This window comes from Babylonia areolata, chromosome 9 (genome assembly GCF_041734735.1).
Source record: "Babylonia areolata isolate BAREFJ2019XMU chromosome 9, ASM4173473v1, whole genome shotgun sequence".
NCBI lineage: Eukaryota > Metazoa > Mollusca > Gastropoda > Neogastropoda > Buccinidae > Babylonia > Babylonia areolata.
The window spans coordinates 106,644-125,300 of NC_134884.1; the positions used below are offsets into that span (position 1 = coordinate 106,644).

General features: G+C 43.1%; 1 protein-coding gene across 1 annotated transcript in view; it reads right to left on the reverse strand.

Annotated features, from left to right (window-relative positions):
• The window catches only part of LOC143285667 (putative aarF domain-containing protein kinase 5), a 51,963-nt gene extending 36,737 nt beyond the window's left edge, over positions 1 to 15,226 (reverse strand). The window contains exons 1-5 of the mRNA XM_076593064.1: positions 15,171 to 15,226; positions 11,616 to 12,438; positions 10,475 to 10,646; positions 6,622 to 6,714; positions 2,576 to 2,716 (exon numbers count right to left, since the gene is read on the reverse strand). Coding sequence (XP_076449179.1) covers positions 2,576 to 2,716; positions 6,622 to 6,714; positions 10,475 to 10,646; positions 11,616 to 12,226 — 1,017 coding nt within the window. The 5' untranslated portion in view covers positions 12,227 to 12,438; positions 15,171 to 15,226. The remainder of the gene's footprint in view (positions 1 to 2,575; positions 2,717 to 6,621; positions 6,715 to 10,474; positions 10,647 to 11,615; positions 12,439 to 15,170) is intronic.
• Positions 15,227 to 18,657: the final 3,431 nt, after the last annotated feature.

Sequence of the window (18,657 nt, forward strand, 5' to 3'; positions counted from 1 at the left end):
AATCACTCACATGCCTCTCAATCACTCACATGCCTCTCAATCACTCACATGCCTCTCAATCGTTTGCATGTCTCTCAAAGAGTCACAAGAACACAGTGAAGAGATAAAGATAATGAATAAAATACTTGTAATTTTTTACAGAAGAATCTTTACATGCACTTTTGGTTTTTTTTTACTAAAACACAGTGATTTTTTGACTCACTTGTGTAAACAATGTGATTCTGTGTAATAACCCAGTGTGTGTGTGTGTGTGTATGCGCGTGCGTGCGTGCATGCATGCATGCGTATGTGTGTCCATGGTGAACTTTAACATTGTCATCTTCTCTGGAAATACTTAGTCTGCCAATGCCAAAGTTGGATTAAACATAGTGGGGAAAAAATCTTCAGTCACACCAATAATAGGTTATGAGTCTTCTGGATTACTCTTTCATTCATATTTTTCTATGAACCAGTATTCCATCTTGTTCTGAGATTTCTACCATACATATATTCATATATTCCCTTCATTCCTGGATTTAGAGAAGAGAAAGAAAGTATGAAAGAGGGTATTTATTTTGGAGACTTACGGCAATACTGCTTATTACAGCACACTAAGATCGTCATATATTTTTGTGCACAGAACTGATGTGAGAAGTTGTCTGTGACCCTGTTGCCCCTATGAGGTGACACCTCTGGTGACACTCAGGAGTCAGACACAATGCATACAAGTACATACTGTCACAACTGTCACTGCTATTGTCCTTATGTATGTGTGTGTCTAAAAAATGTGTTTTTAAGGAATGTGTTTCTTATAATCTAATCATTATTTACTTGATATTTTTATTGTTTGGTGGATCATGCTTTTTTATTCATTCTGTGAATGCATTGGATTGAGCTGTTGTAATGTTGTATGTTATGTTTATATCTGGCTCCATGATGTAAAGCGCTTTGAGCAGCATTAGTACTGGATATCACGCCACAGAAAAGTTATGAATTATTATTATTATTATTATTATCACACGAATGATTTGAACTTTGTCTCAGAGAGAATACATGCCTTTCACTACACAAGCAGTAACTGAGCCAGAATCAGATCATTATCTACACAATTCATGAACAAAAACTAATCAGAAAAGATACTTTCTGTAATTACGCATGTTCATGTCACAGTCATCACGTACTATGCCACACAGAGGTGACGTGTGTGATATGCCTTGAAGCAGTCACGCTAGTTACTGCACAAATAATGAAATATACACCACAATTTTCACACTTGTACTTTTTGAACTTTTCACCACCCACTGTCTGTGCTTCTGTAGCAGCAGCTAACTGCACTCTCTCATCATTCAGTTGTAACAGATCAAAATCATTATCTGATAGACCGTTGCAAAAACTCATCAGAAAACTGGTCAGAATCCAAATTTTCTACACATTCCATTTTTCTGTGTATGTGTGGCTACACAGCACATCAGCAAGAGTGTAGCGGCGCCCACTTTCCCACGGCCAAGGGAGGGGGAAGGGGGTGTCTGGCATCCATTCCACTCATAAACACTGCCCAGCAATTGACCTGGTCAGGGATAGATGATAGGATAGATAGCGCTGATGACGCTACTGGCACAAAGTTTAAAGCGCTTACCATGAGAACTGATTCTTCAGGCTGCAGGAAGGAAAGGGAGAATTCTCTGCTGCATGGTTTTCAAGCCTCCAGGAATGAAGGGAAAATTCCTGTCAACTGGAAAACCATGCTGCAGGAATAAAATAATTCAGCTGTATTTCTGGAGGATAAGCTGTATTTCCCGATCATGAACAGTTTATTTCATTAAGTAGCATTAAAAAAAAAACAATTATTTGGACAGAACATATATAGTGACACATTGACCTGTTTAATGCATATGAGTATTTCAAACTGGATTCTGAAATAAGTAGAATGAACAAAAAAGAGAAACTGAATGGGCCGGGTTGGAGTTTCTGTTAGCCTATCAAACACGGATCTCTGCAAATCTGAAGAAAACGGCTACATATTGTGGTGTGCCTGAGGCAATGGCAGAGTCTCTTTAGTGCAAATTTTAAAGAATTTCTCAATCAAAAAACACCAACATAACATGATTTAAAAGGGATTATCACCTTGAATACCGTAATTGGATTTATCACGCTAAAAAAACATAAGTTTAGATATTAGTTTTTGCACTGCATTGGTATGCACGTTTTAGCACTGTGAAGAAGTCTACTTACTCTCCACCCAAAGACGCTTGGTTCAAATCTACTGTTGTGCTTTTTTTTTCCTTTATATTTTTTTTCTCTGAAACTTTATGATATTAAACACAGAAAACATATTAACCTTCTTTTTTTTTACTGGATAACGTGTGTATCCCAAGTGAGTCTTGAAGACCTTGCCTCTCTTATTTCATATCATTTGGTCAAAAATTAACAGACACAGTTTTCACACAGATTTTAACTGAATGCTATAAAAGCAGCAAAAGGCTCTTCTTTTTCCTTGATTGCAGGAAATAGAAAAGCTGTATAAGCTTACTTTTTTTACCCTAAATAAAGATTATTTTGATTTGATTTGACTGGACTTGAAGGCAGAGTGACGAACCTTGACAGCCACCTGTGTGCCATCAGGCATGGCCGCTCGGTGAACCTGAGCCAGACTGGCAGCTGCGATGGGCTGGGGGTCAAAGTGTGCAAAAAGTTCAGAGGGCTTCGAGCCAAAATCCTCCAGGAAAAGCTGTTCCACCTGCAACAACGGTTGGTCTGTGAACATGTCTGTACAGTCTGTGACAATGTATCTACATTGTCTGTCAACATGTCTGTACAGTCTGTGACAATGTATTTACACTGTCTGTCAACATGTCTGTACAATCTGTGACAATGTATCTACACTGTCTGTCAACATGTCTGTACAGTCTGTGACAATGTATCTACACTGTCTGTCAACATGTCTGTACAGTCTGTGACAATGTATCTACACTGTCAGTCAACATGTCTGTACAGTCTGTGACTAGAGTCAGGTCAGGTCACTAGATCTGCTACTGGTAATCTGAAATCCAGTACAACCTGTTCAGGGTCGGATTGCCGGCAACTAAACCGGCACTCTCATCGCTCCCTTCCGGGACTGGTGAGGCAGGTGGCTAGACACCCTTATGGAATTAAAAACGAGATCCATAAAAGGGCGTCAGCTCAGGAGAGCCACCGACAGCCATCTAGCTCCACTGTGCTGTGTGCATGCCACACGCAGTTGGCCCCCGGGGTGTGTCTACCCATGCATGCGAAGTCTGGATCCGGTAGAATCTGCGGAAGAAACCTATCGGTTCAACAGAGAGGAAGGCGATTACAGCAACGCACTGTGGAGTGCAGAGAGCAAGATGAGACACCGAAAGGATATCTTGGTCATCCACTGCATCCGTGCTCATCCTCCAGTCGTCTCAACTTAGTCTTGCCACTGGAAATTGGTGGACCCGGACGAGAGAGTGAGGTCGACGTTGCGCAACTCCTCTTCACTTTAAACAAGCTCATTGCACAAGTCATCAGTCATCCATACTGACCTTTCATCCTTCATCATTTCATCACCCCCAAGTCCTGTGGCGACAGGCGAGCGACGAAACGACAGGTGTGGGTACACTGGCAGTCGCAGCCGCAGACCTGCACGCAGGCGGCTCAGGCGATAGGGTCGTTCTTCATCGACAGGAGCAGCGATGGAGCTTGGCAGCCATCTGAGCGTCTGAGCAGCCCTCTTTAGGAATGCACTGCTCACCTCCCTGGCATGAGGAAGGGGCTAGAAAAGGTGCCCTAAAAATTGCCTGCTCCATATCGCCCTGGCCAGCATACCGCGGCTGGCGGGGACCCTACATCAGCGGTCGAAACAAAGAGAAAGAAAAGAAAAAAACAAGGATCGTTCCTCTCACCATTGGTGCTTGGAACATAAGGACTCTCCTGGACAGAGATAACGTGGACAGACCCCAAAGGAGAACGGCACTAGATAACTGGTTGAGCGACAAAGCTGATGAGATCCAGGGATATGCTGACAGGCACGATATGAAGGGGTTCTATGATGCCTTAAAAGAAGTCTATGGTCCCACATCCTCAGAATCATTCCCCCTCCTCAGTGCAGATGGGAATACCTTGATCACCGAGAAGAAGAAAATTCTCCAACGCTGGGCTGAGCACTTCAACAGTATCTTAAATCGCCCTTCCTCCATAAATGATGAAGCCATAGACCGGCTCCCACAAGTCCCCAACAACGAAGCACTGGACGATCCGCCAACACTTCTTAAGACCCAGAAAGCAATCCGTCTGCTATCCAGTGGCAAAGCACCTGGCTCAGACTCCATACCAGCAGAGGTCTACAAGGATGGAGGCACTGTGCTGACTGAGAAGCTCCATCAGCTGTACTCACTCATGTGGAAAGAAGAGACGATCCCCCAGGATTTCAAAGATGCATCTATCATTCACTTGTACAAGCGAAAGGGGAACCGGCAAGCCTGTGATAACCATCGGGGCATTTCCTTGCTCTCTATCACAGGCAAGATACTTGCCAGGATCCTACTAAACCGCCTCACAGCACACCTTGACCAAGGTCATTTGCCTGAGAGCCAATGTGGATTCCGGAAAGAGCGCGGAACCACCGACATGGTGTTTGTTGCAAGGCAGCTGCAAGAGAAATGTCAGGAGCAAAATGCTGCTCTGTTCTCGACCTATGTTGACCTCACTAAAGCCTTCGACACCATGAGTTAGAGAGGGACTGTGGAAGATCATGGCCAAGTACGGATGCCCTCGGAAATTTATTTCCTTGGTCAGCCAATTCCATGAAGGCATGCAGGCTCGAGTCCAGGACAATGGCGAAACATCTGCTCCTTTTGCTGTCACAAATGGTGTCAAGCAAGGCTGCGTCCTGGCTCCGACACTGTTCAGCTTCATGTTCTCTGCAATGCTTACTGATGCCTTCAGAGATGGCAATGTTGGAATTGGCGTAAAGTACCAAACAGATGGCAAGCTGTTTAACCTCAGAAGGCGTCAAGCAAAAACGAAGGTCATGACAGACATCATCTGAGACTTTTTGTTTGCTGATGATTGTACCCTCAACGCTGGATCTGAAGCTGACATGCAAATCAGTGTGGACAAATTTGCCACTGCCAGCAGGAACTTCGGCCTTACCAGCACGAGGAAAACTGAAGTTCTCCATCAGCCAGCCCCAGGGAAACCCCACGTTGAGCCCAACATCACAGTCAACAGTCAGAGACTCAGTGTGGTGGAGCGGTTCACATACCTTGGCAGCACACTGTCACGAAATGCGACCATCGACGATGAAGTGAACGTCAGGATTGCAAGAGCAAGCGCAACTTTTGGTACACTCTATGCAAATGTGTGGAACAGAAGAGGCATTGGTCTTGAGACCAAACTAAAGGTGTACAGAGCAGTAGTTCTCCCCACACTACTGTATGCCTGTGAAACTTGGACAGTGTACCAACGACATGCCAAGAAGCTGAACCACTTCCACACAACATGCCTAAGGAAGCTACTGAACATCAAGTGGCAAGACAGGACCCCAGACACAGAGGTGCTCGCAAAAGCCACCCTTCCCAGCATCTTCACCATCCTGATGCAGTCCCAGCTTCGCTGTGCTGGACACGTGGCGCGCATGCCAGACCATCGGCTGCCCAAAAGGCTCTTCTATGGCGAGCTGCAACAAGGGAAGAGATCACACGGAGGTCAGAAGAAGCGCTTCAGAGATACTCTGAAAGTCTCTCTGAAAGCGTTTGATATCAACCCTGACTCCTGGGAGGAATCTGCAGCGGACCATGACAAATGGCGCACTGCTGTGCACAAAGGTGCCAAGTTGTGCGAGGCCAACAGGACTGCTGCAGCTGTTCAGAAGAGGCAGGCCAGAAAGTCACGGGCAAACAAGCTCCCTGACAATGATATGCCTGTCTTTGTCTGCCCCAACCGTCAGTGAACATTTCGTGCGCAGATTGGACTATTCAGCCATCTGCGCACTCACAGATAGATTCATGAGCATCCCCCCCCCCCCCCCCCACCCCGCCACCACCACCACCCTCCCCCCATCCCTCAGCTGGATGACAACGATGGTCATCATCGATCTCGATGGACACACACCACCACCACAGTCTGTGACAATGTATCGACACTGTCAGTCAACATGTCTGTACAGTCAGTGACACTGTATCTACACTGTCAGTCAACATGTCTGTACAGTCAGTGACACTGTATCTACACTGTCTGTCAACATATCTGTACAGTCTGTGACAATGTATCTATATTGTCTGTAAACATGTCTGTACAGTCTGTGACAATGTATCTATATTGTCTGTAAACATGTCTGTACAGTCTGTGACAATGTATCTTTTCTGTCTGTCAACATGTCTGTACAGTCTGTGACAATGTATCTACACTGTCAACTGTCAACACATTTGCGCGCGTGTGTGTGTGTGTGTGTGTGTGTGTGTGTGTGTTAAACCTTGTTATAGTTTGACAATTAAAACTGATTCTGATTCATCCCTGTCTCACTCCATTTTGGTCTCAAAGGTATCTGATGTTGAGTATTCAGTTTTCATATATTTTCACACACACACACACACACACACACACACACACACACACTTGTCATCACAAATACATACACACCTCATGAGGAGCACGTGAAAGAGCTCTGTCCTGCAGAACCACCAGTACGTCCAGGTATTCCCTTGGTAAGATGTGGTTCATGGATACCAGACCCTGACAAACACATCATACATCATATATATCACACATCAGGTATTCCCTTGGTAAGATGTGGTTCATGGATACCAGTCCCTGACAAACACATCATACATCATATACATCACACATCAGGTATTCCCTTGGTAAGATGTGGTTCATGAATACCAGATCATGACAAAGATGTGGTAAAGATGTGGTTCACGGATACTAAACCCTGAAAAACACAAGGTAAGATGTGGTTCATGGATACCTGATGCTGACAAACAGAACAGAATAGAATATGTCTTTATTACCAAGTGTACCAGGATCACAAGGAATATTGGGGGAGATAGGGGGATAGTACACATACATGTACATATCAATACAAAAACTTGTGCATACTCACACACACACACACACACACACACACAAACACACACATACGTTTGAACAATAGCCACATATTACATGTGGATGGGGCTAATGACTAGATCTTCAGGTAGATGTTCGTTGATTGCACAAAGCTATTTAATCATACTGGATTTGTTCAAGAGACAGGGCATTGACTGCTTTGGGGGAAAAGCTATTGGCGAAGCGATTGATTTTCATCCTTGTTCTTCTGTACCATCAACCAGAGGGGAGTATCTCGAAAATCCCAAAAGCTGAATGTGATTCATCCTGGCTGATTGATTTTGCTTTTTTGAGTAGCCGCTTATAATATATGTCGTCTAGAGAAGGTAGATCAGCCCTGGTAATCTTGGTGGCAGTTTTTACGATTCTGTTCAGGGCTGCATCTTCTGCCTTGGAAATGTTTCCGTACCAAACAGTAATGGCGAAGGTTAACACACTTTCAATGACTGCTTGGTAGAAATCAACCATGATTTCCTTTTTAATTCTGAACTTTTTGAGGCGCCGAAAAAAGTACATGTGCTGTTGTGGTTTCTAAACAATTTTTTCCATATTTTTCTCCCATTTCAAATCGTTGGTAATGATCAGTCTGAGAAATTTAAATTCACTGATGATCTGTACTTGGTTGTCTTTAATGACAAGTGGTAAGGGGTCAGATCTGGTCTTCCTGAAAATCAGTGAAAACTAAAATTAATTCTTTTGTTTTTGATACATTGAATTCTAAGTTGTTTTGACCACACCAGCTGACAAGTTCTAGTACATCTTCCCTATATTTTGACTCTTCACTGTTCGTAATCAGCCCTTATAGAGTAGTATCGTGGGCAAGCTTGACCATGGTGTTACATTCATTTTGAGTTGCACAGTCATGTGTGAATAGTGAGTACAACAGTGGGGATAGGACACATCCCTGTGGGGTGCTATGTTGAGAATGAATGTGGAGGAGGTGAGGTCACCAACTTTAACAACTTGCGGTCTGCACCTTAGAAAATCTAGGATCCATGCACAAACTGATTCAGGTAGCGAGAGGTCTTTCAATTTAAAATATAGTTTTGATGGTACTATTGTGCTGAATGCAGAGCTGTAGTCAATGAAAAGGGTCCTAGCATAGCTGTTAGGATTTTTGAAATGTCTGAGGATGTGGTAGAGACCTATGCTAATGGCATCTTCAACTTATCTGTTTGCTCTATAGGCGAACTGAAAGGGATCAAAAGATGGAAGAATGCAGGCCTTTAGGAATTGCAGAATCAAGCGTTCAAGTGTTTTCATGATGACTGATGTTAAGTCTACAGGACGATAATCATTAAGACAACTAGTCTGTGCTTTCTTTGGAACAGGAATGATTGTTGATTTCTTAAAACAGTGTGGCACCACACATGACTGAAGGGGCATGTTAAATATGTCAGTCAGGACACTAGATAGTTGGACTGCACACTTCCTCAAAGGCCTGGTGAGATGTTGTCAGGGCCAGTGGCTATTCTCATTTTCAGACAACTGAAGTGGCATCTGACTTCATTCTCTTGGACTATAAAAGGGGGAGTGGGGATGATTTTGGGTGCAACCACGTCAGAAACAGACAATGGTTTGTCAGATCTGGAGTAGAATGTGTTGAGTTTGTCTGGAAGAGTTCTGTCAGTGCTGTCGACTGTCTGGTGGGTCATTTTATAATCAGTGATGTTCTGCAGTCCGGTCCACAGATTCCTTGAGTTGTTTACAGACAAATTTTCTTCTATTTTTTTCTTGTATAAAAACTTTGCCTTCTTAATGCATTTTTCAACACTTCTTTTTGCCTTATTGTGGACTCTTCTATCATTAGTTTCGTGAAAAGCTCTCTCTTTTTCCTTTAGTTTTTGCCTAACAGCCCCGTTGCACCAAATTTTGTCATTTGAAAATATGTGGTAAAATGTGGTTCATGGATACCAGACCCTGACAAACATGAGGTAAGATGTGGTTCATGGATACCAGACCATGACAAACATGTGGTAAAGATGTGGTTCATGGATACCAGACCATGACAAACATGTGGTAAGCTGTGGTTCATGGATACCAGACCATGACAAACATGTGGTAAAGATGTGGTTCATGGATACCAGACCCTGACAAACCTGAGCTAAAGATGTGGTTCATGGATACCAGACCCTGACAAACATGTGGTAAGATGTGGTTCATGGATACCAGACCCTGACAAACATGAGGTAAAGATGTGGTTCATGGATACCAGACCCTGACAAACATGTGGTAAAGATGTGGTTCATGGATATCAGACCATGACAAACATGTGGTAAAGATGTGGTTCATGGATACCAGACCCTGACAAACATGTGGTAAGATGTGGTTCATGGATACCAGACCCTGACAAACATGTGGTCAGATGTGGTTCATGGATACCAGACCCTGACAAACATGTGGTAAAGATGTGGTTCATGGATACCAGACCTTGACAAACATGTGGTAAGATGTGGTTCATGGATACCAGACCCTGACAAACATGAGGTAAAGATGTGGTTCATGGATACCAGACCCTGACAAACATGAGGTTAGATGTGGTTCATGGATACCAGACCCTGACAAACATGAGGTTAAATGTGGTTCATGGATACCAGACCTTGACAAACATGAGGTAAGATGTGGTTCATGGATACCAGACCCTGACAAACATGAGGTTAGATGTGGTTCATGGATACCAGACCCTGACAAACATGAGGTTAAATGTGGTTCATGGATACCAGACCTTGACAAACATGTGGTCAGATGTGGTTCATGGATACCAGACCCTGACAAACATGTGGTCAGATGTGGTTCATGGATACCAGACCCTGACAAACATGTGGTAAAGATGTGGTTCATGGATACCAGACCATGACAAACATGTGGTAAAGATGTGGTTCATGGATACCAGACCCTGACAAACATGAGGTAAGATTGTATTGTATTGTATTTGGATTGTATTGTATTTCTCTTTTTATCACAACAGATTTCTCTGTGTGAAATTTGGGTTGCTCTCCCCAGGGAAAGCGTGTCACAACACTACAGCACCACCCATTATTTGTATTTTTTCCTGCGTGCAGTTTTATTTGTTTTTCCTATCAAAGTGGATTTTTCTTCAGAATTTTGCCAGGAACAACCCTTTTGTTGCTGTGGGTTCTTTTACTTATGCCAAGTGCATGCTGCACACGGGACCTCGGTTTATCGTCTCATCCAAATGACTAGCGTCCAGACCACTATACAAGGTTTAGTGGAGGGGGAGAAAATATCGGCGGCTCAACCATGATTCGAACCAGCAGGCTCAAATTCCCTCACTTCCTGGGCGGTCATGTTACCTCTAGGCCATCACTCCAGATGCGGTTCATGTATACCTGATGCTGACAAACATGTCAATACAACACAATACCTGTCCAAGTTTGATGTACAGTCCCCCATTCTTCAGACAGCCAGCCAGGATCCGCTCCGCTGCTCTCCTGTGACAGGCCTTGATGACCTGTTGGTAGTGGTCACTGTCCTCCTCCAGTCCCCACAGAGACCACTTGTAGTCCAGGGAGATGCTCATCCCTATCAACAGAGACCTGCCCACACACGTCACATACACTGTGTGCTTTCATGGCCAAGTAGTAAGACGTCTGCCTTGGAAATGAGAGAATCTGAGCATGCGGTGTTGAATCCAACACTTCCCAGAATTACTTCCTTCCATTAGTCCTTGAGCAGTGGCCTAGATTCTAGTAAAAAAATCCACTTTGATAGTAAAAGGCAAATGTAGACAGAAAAGACATGGCATTGCACTGTAGAGATGTGCTCTTTCCGGGGAGAGCAGCCCTAATTTCACACACAGAAATGTGTTGTGACAGTATGGTACCAGTAATATGATACAATACAATGCAGTACAGCACAATACAATACACCTCTATCTGCTTGTCCTTTATTTTGTTCCACAAACACCTCAGCCATGAAAAGAGGTTTTGATTTCATAACAATGCATCCATTTTCCTTTATGTATCTTAAAAAAAATAAATAAACAACAAAAAAACATTTATCATCATCATATAAAAAAGGTCCCCCCCCCCCCCCCCCCCCCGCCCCCCATGACTCACAACAACACACAGCAAACATGATCATCAAAACTTCCTGTTAATGTTGACTAATTTCCATTTCTCTCTTTCCTGAAATAGTTACAGCATTTGCCGATATTCATACAGAGGTAGTAATTGTAGTAATCAATGCTGGTCTTGTGTGTCTGTGTCTGTGTGTGTGTGTGTGTGTGTGTGTGTGTGTGTCTGTGTCTGTGTGTCTGTGTCAGTGTGTGATGTGATGTGTCTGTGTGTGCTCATTTATATCCCTGCATTCATGTGAGCATTGTGCATGCAGGATTATCTCAAGGAAGGCTCTTTAAAAACAAAAATCTGAAAGTCTCTCTTTCTGTCAAAAACTGTATGTTGTAAAATCTCTCATTACAAGGATTAATAATCCAATTAAATTAAAATGCTGACAGTAAGAAAAAAATAAAGGAAACCATCAAACAATAACTGTCACACAAATACCTGAAAAAGCGTTGCCCACCACCAATGAAAACCCGAATTTTCCGTCTTTCTTGCTGAGTCTGAAGCAGATAGTAAATGGCACTGGCCCCTGTTGCTGCCAACAGGAGTTGTGCACCCAGTTTTCTCCATGCTGACTTCTTCCTTGTGCTGGCTGACAGACGTCTGTGTGTCACTTCTGTGGCAAAGTTTCTGTGCGGCATGGATTTTCCATGCAGTAGGCTAAGAGACGATGGTTTGCTAAACATAGTTCTGAAAGGCATACAGTTTCCAGATAACGTACTGTACAAGACATATTTTTTAATTTTGTAGGACTTAAATTTTCGGGATAAAGTCCTGTGTGTCAAACTCATAGATTTTACAAGCAAATTTCTGTGGAATGCAGATTTTCCACAGACAGTTGTGTATGAAACAGGCACTTTTGATACAAGCTTTGCCAGCAGACCAGCATTCTGAAAACAAGTGTTCTTTTTCCACAGAGTCTGCTGTACAGATTCTGGCCTGGTCTGGTGACGCACTGAAAGGAAGACCTTACCAAGGACTGTGGACTGTCGACAATGAAGGTGAGAGGACTGACCCACAGGCCATCTTACAAGATGCACCAGTGACTGCATGTTTGCTATAAGATTTTCTATCGCTACATGGGTGTAACAAGTGATTGTATGGTTGCTATAGATTTTCTACTGTCACACCCCGACTGCATGGTTGCTGCAGATTTTCCTCCTCCTATCACACAGGTGTAACAGTCTTCACCACTCCCTCTCTCAATGGACACTTGCTAGTAGCAGCCCAGTGGGGTCCTAGCAATGGACTGCAGAGTTCATCACTGCAACAAAACAGACAATATATACTCAAAAGAAGAAGAGGAAGAAGAAGAAAAAGAAAGCTATCTCATTTGTGTGTGTGTGTGTGTGTGTGTGTGTGTGTGTGTGTGTGTGTGTGTGTGTGTATGTGTGTGTGTGTGTGTATGTGTGTGTATGTGCGTGTGCGTGTGTGTGTGTGCCAACATTTGTTTCATGCCCAGCATCAAAAGCCTGCTGATCCAGTGCCAGCTACGCTGGACAGGACACACTGTCCACAGGACCCCGAAGATGCTTTTGTATGGCCGGCTGAAGGCAGGCCACCGTGAATTTGGAAGACCCTGCAAGCTCTTCAAGGACACCTTGAAGACAAACCTCAAAGCCTGTGATATAGACATCGCTTCCTGGGAAACTGATGCCCTTGACTGCTGTCGCTGGAGGATGCTGTGCTCTAGTGGCATAAAGACATTTGAAAACAAGAGAATTCTGGCCATCAAGGAGAAGCAAGAGCAAAGGAAGCAGGGCTCAACTTCTGGAGACGTTTTCCCTTGCAACACCTGTGGGAAGTGCTGTGCATCCAGAATCACCTTTTCTCCCATATGAGGACACACACCGACAGATAAGCCTGCCTGCCTACTCATCCGTCAGACCGACGGGAGACTCCATCATATGTACAATCTTTCTTCGAGAAAAATTTTAGCAGGAACTGTTTTTTCATGTGATGTCATAGTTTGTTTGCTTTGTTTGATTGTTTGTTTGCTTTTTTTGATTGTTGATCTGTGTCTGTGTGTGTATGTGCGTGTAGGGGTGTGCATGTGTGTGTGTGTGTGTCATTGCATGAGTGCGTGTGTAGTATGTGTGTATGTGTGTGTGTGTGCGTGTGTGTGTGTATGTAGGTATATGCATGATTGCTTCTGTGAGGTTTTGGTAGGTTTTTTTGTGTGTGTTTTTTTTTCAATTGTCTACATTGCTATTATAATTATTCCATTTATCTTTTATATCTGTTACATTTCTTGATTTATTAAATAGCATGATATCTATTAATTGTTCTCTCTTACCTATGTTTCAAAACATGCATATGTTAGTGTGGAATGTTTGAGTGAATGTTGTTGTTTTTTTCAGAGCTATTGTAAAGCACAAGGAGCTTCAAGAATATGCTTTACAACAAATTGTCTCAATACATATAATAAATAAACAAACCTGAGAATGTTTTGAAGAACAAGTGTGAAATTTTCTGTAAGTTAAACACAGAACTTGTACATATCTGAAATGATGATATCACAAAAATAAATGAAATATTAGATTATATCATTCTTCTCAGAAACACAAATTCATAGTTTTGACACTTCCTTTCTTTTAATGTGTATGTGTGTGCAAGACAGAGAGAGAGAGTGTGTGTGTGTGTATGTGTGTGTGTGTTTGTGTGTGTGTGTGTGTGTGTGTGTGTTGTCTGTCTGTCTGTCTGTCTGTCTGTCTCTCTGTCTGTCTGTCTCAGCTCTACCCAGATAGCTAGGCAACCTATTGTGCAAATGAATCAGTGTAACTAAACCTTCAAGAATACTAATGTGTTTGAAATCTTCTTGATAAGAACACCAATATGTTTTTTCATTGACTTTGACAAATGAATTACAGTGAATAATTGAGACAGCAAAGCTGGGTATGCGTATCCCACATATAACGAAAAAGAGACATATTGAATGGGGCATAAGAAATTTTTTTAGTCTGTGGCCTTTCATGCCCTGCTCTCATGGTGACCTCAGTTTCGATACCCCTCCACTTCCATGCTTGGGGTGAGTCCTGTCAATGTCGTCAGTGTCGGCAGATTCATGGGGGGCTGTTGTTTGAGGGACGTGGTGGCGGTCTCCACTCTGAGAGGGACGCTCACTCAGTCTGGCTCCGCAACTAAGCCATTATTGTCGTTAGTAGGGGGCTTAGTAGGTGGTGTCCAAAGTACGTTAAAACAGAACAGGTACCACTGAACACCACCGAAGTGACTCAGCAGCAGTGCAGGGTCTCCTCTGGTGTGTGGCCTCCTGGAGACCTAACATCGATGGTTCCCTGTGAACTGCCGACGCTGGAACTGTGACGGACGAACCCGGGTGTGGCTGTGTATGGGAGAATCTAAATGAGCGGCGTGGGAGTAATTCCACTGAAACGGTGCAGATGATGGGGCAGCAAAAAAAAAAAAAAAAAAAAAAAAAAAAAGTTAAAAAGGCTGTGAGGCCTAGGTAGACAACCTGCCAGTCCCTACACTATAACAACTATTATTACTCCTGCATTAGTCCTGGGCAAATGCTGTGGCATCTCCGACTTATGTTTTATTAGACTGGCACTTAAATGCCGCGAGGCTTATGAAAGTCGCAAGAACTGAACTGAACAACTTGGGTATCATTGGTCAAGCCAGCGTAGCCCCAGCCCATCATTTGCCACTACTTTGCATCAGACACTAACTACTGTTCTGTGTGAGACATGAGATTTTTTGTGACACTGCAAACTAGACACAGAATAAATATACTTGTACACCCACGAGAAACCGCGTCAAAGACAGAGGCAGACCCACAGTTGTACTCAGTCATCAGTGTGACTGAAAAGTTTAACAAGTTCAGCGAGAGTTTGCCGGCTTTCAGTTCGCCACTTCACAGATGATCACGTCAAACAAACGGCATACAAATGAGCATACTGAAAGGGTCTGTCTCTGTCTTTACTGAAAACATTCTCTCATCACTGATGTCCCTGCAATAAAAACTAGAACACTTACAAAATCTCTACCACCTTGTCTTTGAATGATATATCGTCTGCTTGCGTAAACCTAACCAATCATGCTCTCAAGCACACGAGAGACGTTTATATCTAACTCTAAAAGAAAAGAGCTCCTGCTGGGAAGGGGGGAGAGAAGGGGGGGGAGGGGGGGGCAGTTCCCCTCTGTACCCAATTCAAAAAGTCCATACAAAATGCGACCCCAATGACTGGAAAACAGACCCCAATATTAAAAAAAAAAAAAAAAAAAAGTACAAGACCTGACCGAGGTAACTACAGACCAGTTAGTCTGACTTGTGTTACCTGCAAAATTCTTGAGACATTTGTAAGGGACGCTATTGTTGAACATCAGTATGACGACAAATTATTTATATGCTAAATGTCAGCATGGTTTTCAAAAGAGTAGATCATGTGTAACTCAGTTACTTGAAGTAATGGAAGATTTCACAAGGTTACTTGATAATGATGATAACATTGATGTATTATACCTTGATTTAAAAAAAAAAAAAAAAAAAAAAAAAAAACTTTTGATTCAGTGCCACACAGAAGGTTATTGATAAAATCAAGTTAGAATCCTATATCACAGGTAAAACACTTCACTGGATAGAAGAATTTCTTAGTAACAGATCACAGAAAGTTAAGGTTGGTAGATCTCGAGTCAATCAAGTGGTGAGGATGGCGTGAGTGGAATCCCCCAAGGCAGTATACTCGGACCTATTCTTTTTACTGTATTTATAAATGATCTTCTGCAATCAGTAAAACAGCATATTTGTCGATGACACTAAAATATACGCATCTTCTTTAGTATACCAAATATTGCAAAGAGACATAGATTCACTAGTGGAATGAACAGACACATGGAACCTAATAATTAATGCTACAAAGTACAAAGTGCTCCAAATTGGTAGAAAAAAGACCTGAACATGACTACTTAATGAAAACTGGTGATGAAGAGTTCAATGTTGAAAAATGTGAAGAAGAAAATTATTTAGGTGTTTTTTTGTTTGTTTGTTTGTTTTGTTTTGTTCTGTTTTTTTTTTTTTTTACAAAAACCTACTCTTTGACAAACATATTGCATGCATAATAAATAAAACAAATCTGAGAACTGGTATAATCAAGCGCACCTTCACATTTTTGGACAACAGTACATTTTAAAGACGAAAAAGTATTGGTAAGGTCGATAGTAGAATATGCAAACACGATTTGGTTCCCCGTAAAATTAAAGCGTCAATCTGCTGCAATCGAAGGTGTACAAAGTCGAGCAACAAAATTAGTCCATGAAATAAAGGATTTTTCTTATGAAGAAAGCCGGCTAAAATATCTTAAGCTCCCTTCCCTTAATAAAGAAACATGTTTTGTCAATGTCATCAACATTATTATATATTTTATACGCTTGTATCAAGTCTCCTCGCCTCCACAAACTAACATTGTCACCCGTAACAGTACCGACTGACAAAATTCAGACTCAACATTATAGTTGCAACATAGGAAACACGTCAGTCTGTGTGCGCGCGCACAAGTATGTATGCAAGCCCGCGCTGTCGTATTCTTATGTTTGCCTGTGGATGGGCCTTCGTATGCAATGACACCCACATGCATGACTTGCTGCAAAGGTCTGGGTGAAGCATTTTAATGATGCACTTTGTGCTGTGGTGTTTTGCTGTACATTGTTTGCAAGACCTGTTATGTCAAGTTACTTTTGTTTTGAACGCTGAATAGTTTTCTTCCGAGTCCTTCGAAGTTTTGTTTTACTCTGTGTGTGTGTGTGTGTGTGTGTGTGTGTGTGTGTGTTAGATATTTTCTTCATTGTAAATTTAGTGTTAAATGTGCGATCAGTTGTTGTCCGCTTTTAATTACTATCATTTTTTCCCATTAAAATATGGGAATTAGATAGGCCACACACCATTAACCTTTGGCAATCCACGGCAAAAATGTTCTAACGACATCTGAGAGGGTGATGTCCAGACAAACCCAAGCAGGCTCAAAAGCTGCTTCCATTTATTCATGTGGCAACAGTGAACGTCGCGTTGGGTGGTTAGCAGGATCACAGGCATTATGCTGCGACGGGTGCAGTGTCTGGTCACGGGTCACCGCTCTTGTCTTGAAATGAGCTCAAAAGACTACAGCGTCATCCAGCGTAGCAACGTACAGTGGCTTTGCTGTCACTGTGATACAATGAATGTCGACAGCTTCACTTTTCGCAGTTATGAAGTATCCCCAAGCTTTCACGAGCCCATCGCTGACGAAAGCTTGACATCTGAAATCCTCTCACCTGCTTTCAACCCACTCTTTACCAGCACCCCACCCCACCCCCCCACCCCCGCACTGACAAAAGGCCAGTCCGGTTGGGGATTCACTACGAAACAAAATGGAAGAAAAATCAGGGAAGAAAATGCTGCCTTCAAAGTAACAACCTCTAGCCTGACGATGGAAGTTGAAGCTGTGCCCTCCAGTGGCTATCATCTATCCATACGCCCGGAAACCAACATGCCATGATTCAAACTGACTCAATGAACCTCATAAACATAATTGAAAGCAGAATGGGAAGCCAAGAGTGGCATGAGGCAATGCGCAACTTTCAGATTAAAAAACTTACATGGTCATACTGCCCGGGACATGCAGGTGTTAAGGGAAATGAGCGAGCTGACAGACTTGCTGGTAACGCAACAACAACGAGCGGCCTACATTTAGGAAAATCGGAAAACCTAAGAAAAGTCAAAGAATACCAAAAAGAATAGGTGCAAAGACATCACACCATCGATCGCCTCAAAAAAATAAAGGTAGAGAGAGGGAGTGGCCGTAAGTCTAGCATGAAAGGTAGAGCACGATGCTTTGCAAATCAAACAAATATCGGCATCATTTCCAAACCAACACTGCACGAATTACTTCAAAACGCAACACAGTCTCTGTGGGTTTTTCCAAATAGAATAAATTGAGCAACACCTAGACGCCACGTTCTTGGCGTCAGAGATCTTTTGCCACCCCTCTTGCGGCCAATCAGAATGCAGCCTCTGTGCGTGTGTGTGTTTGTGTGCGTGTGCGAGGGTGGAAGTGTACACATGTGTCAGGAGAGCTCTGTGCACGTGCGAGCGTGCGTGCGTGCGTGCGTGTGTGTGTGTATGTGTGTGTGTGTGTGTGTGCGTGTGTGTGTGTGTGCGTATGAGGTATGTGTGTGTATGCATGTCTACACTGTGGGAGCAACGGAATATTGGAACGTGCGGGTGTGCATACATATATGTGTGTATATATGTGTGGCGGGGTAAGGGTGGGGGATATGGGCGTATGGGTGCGTGCTTGTACAAGTAAGTGTGTGTGTGTGTGTGTGTGCATGTGTGTGTGTGTGTGTGTGTGCCGTGGAAGCTGCGATGTGAAGCCTAGAAATGAGTGTGTGAAGGAGGGGGGTGGTGAGGGGAGTGCAGGGTAATGTGTGTGTGTGTGTGTGTGTGTGTGTGTGTGTGTGTGTGTGTGTGTGTGTGTGTGTGTGTGTG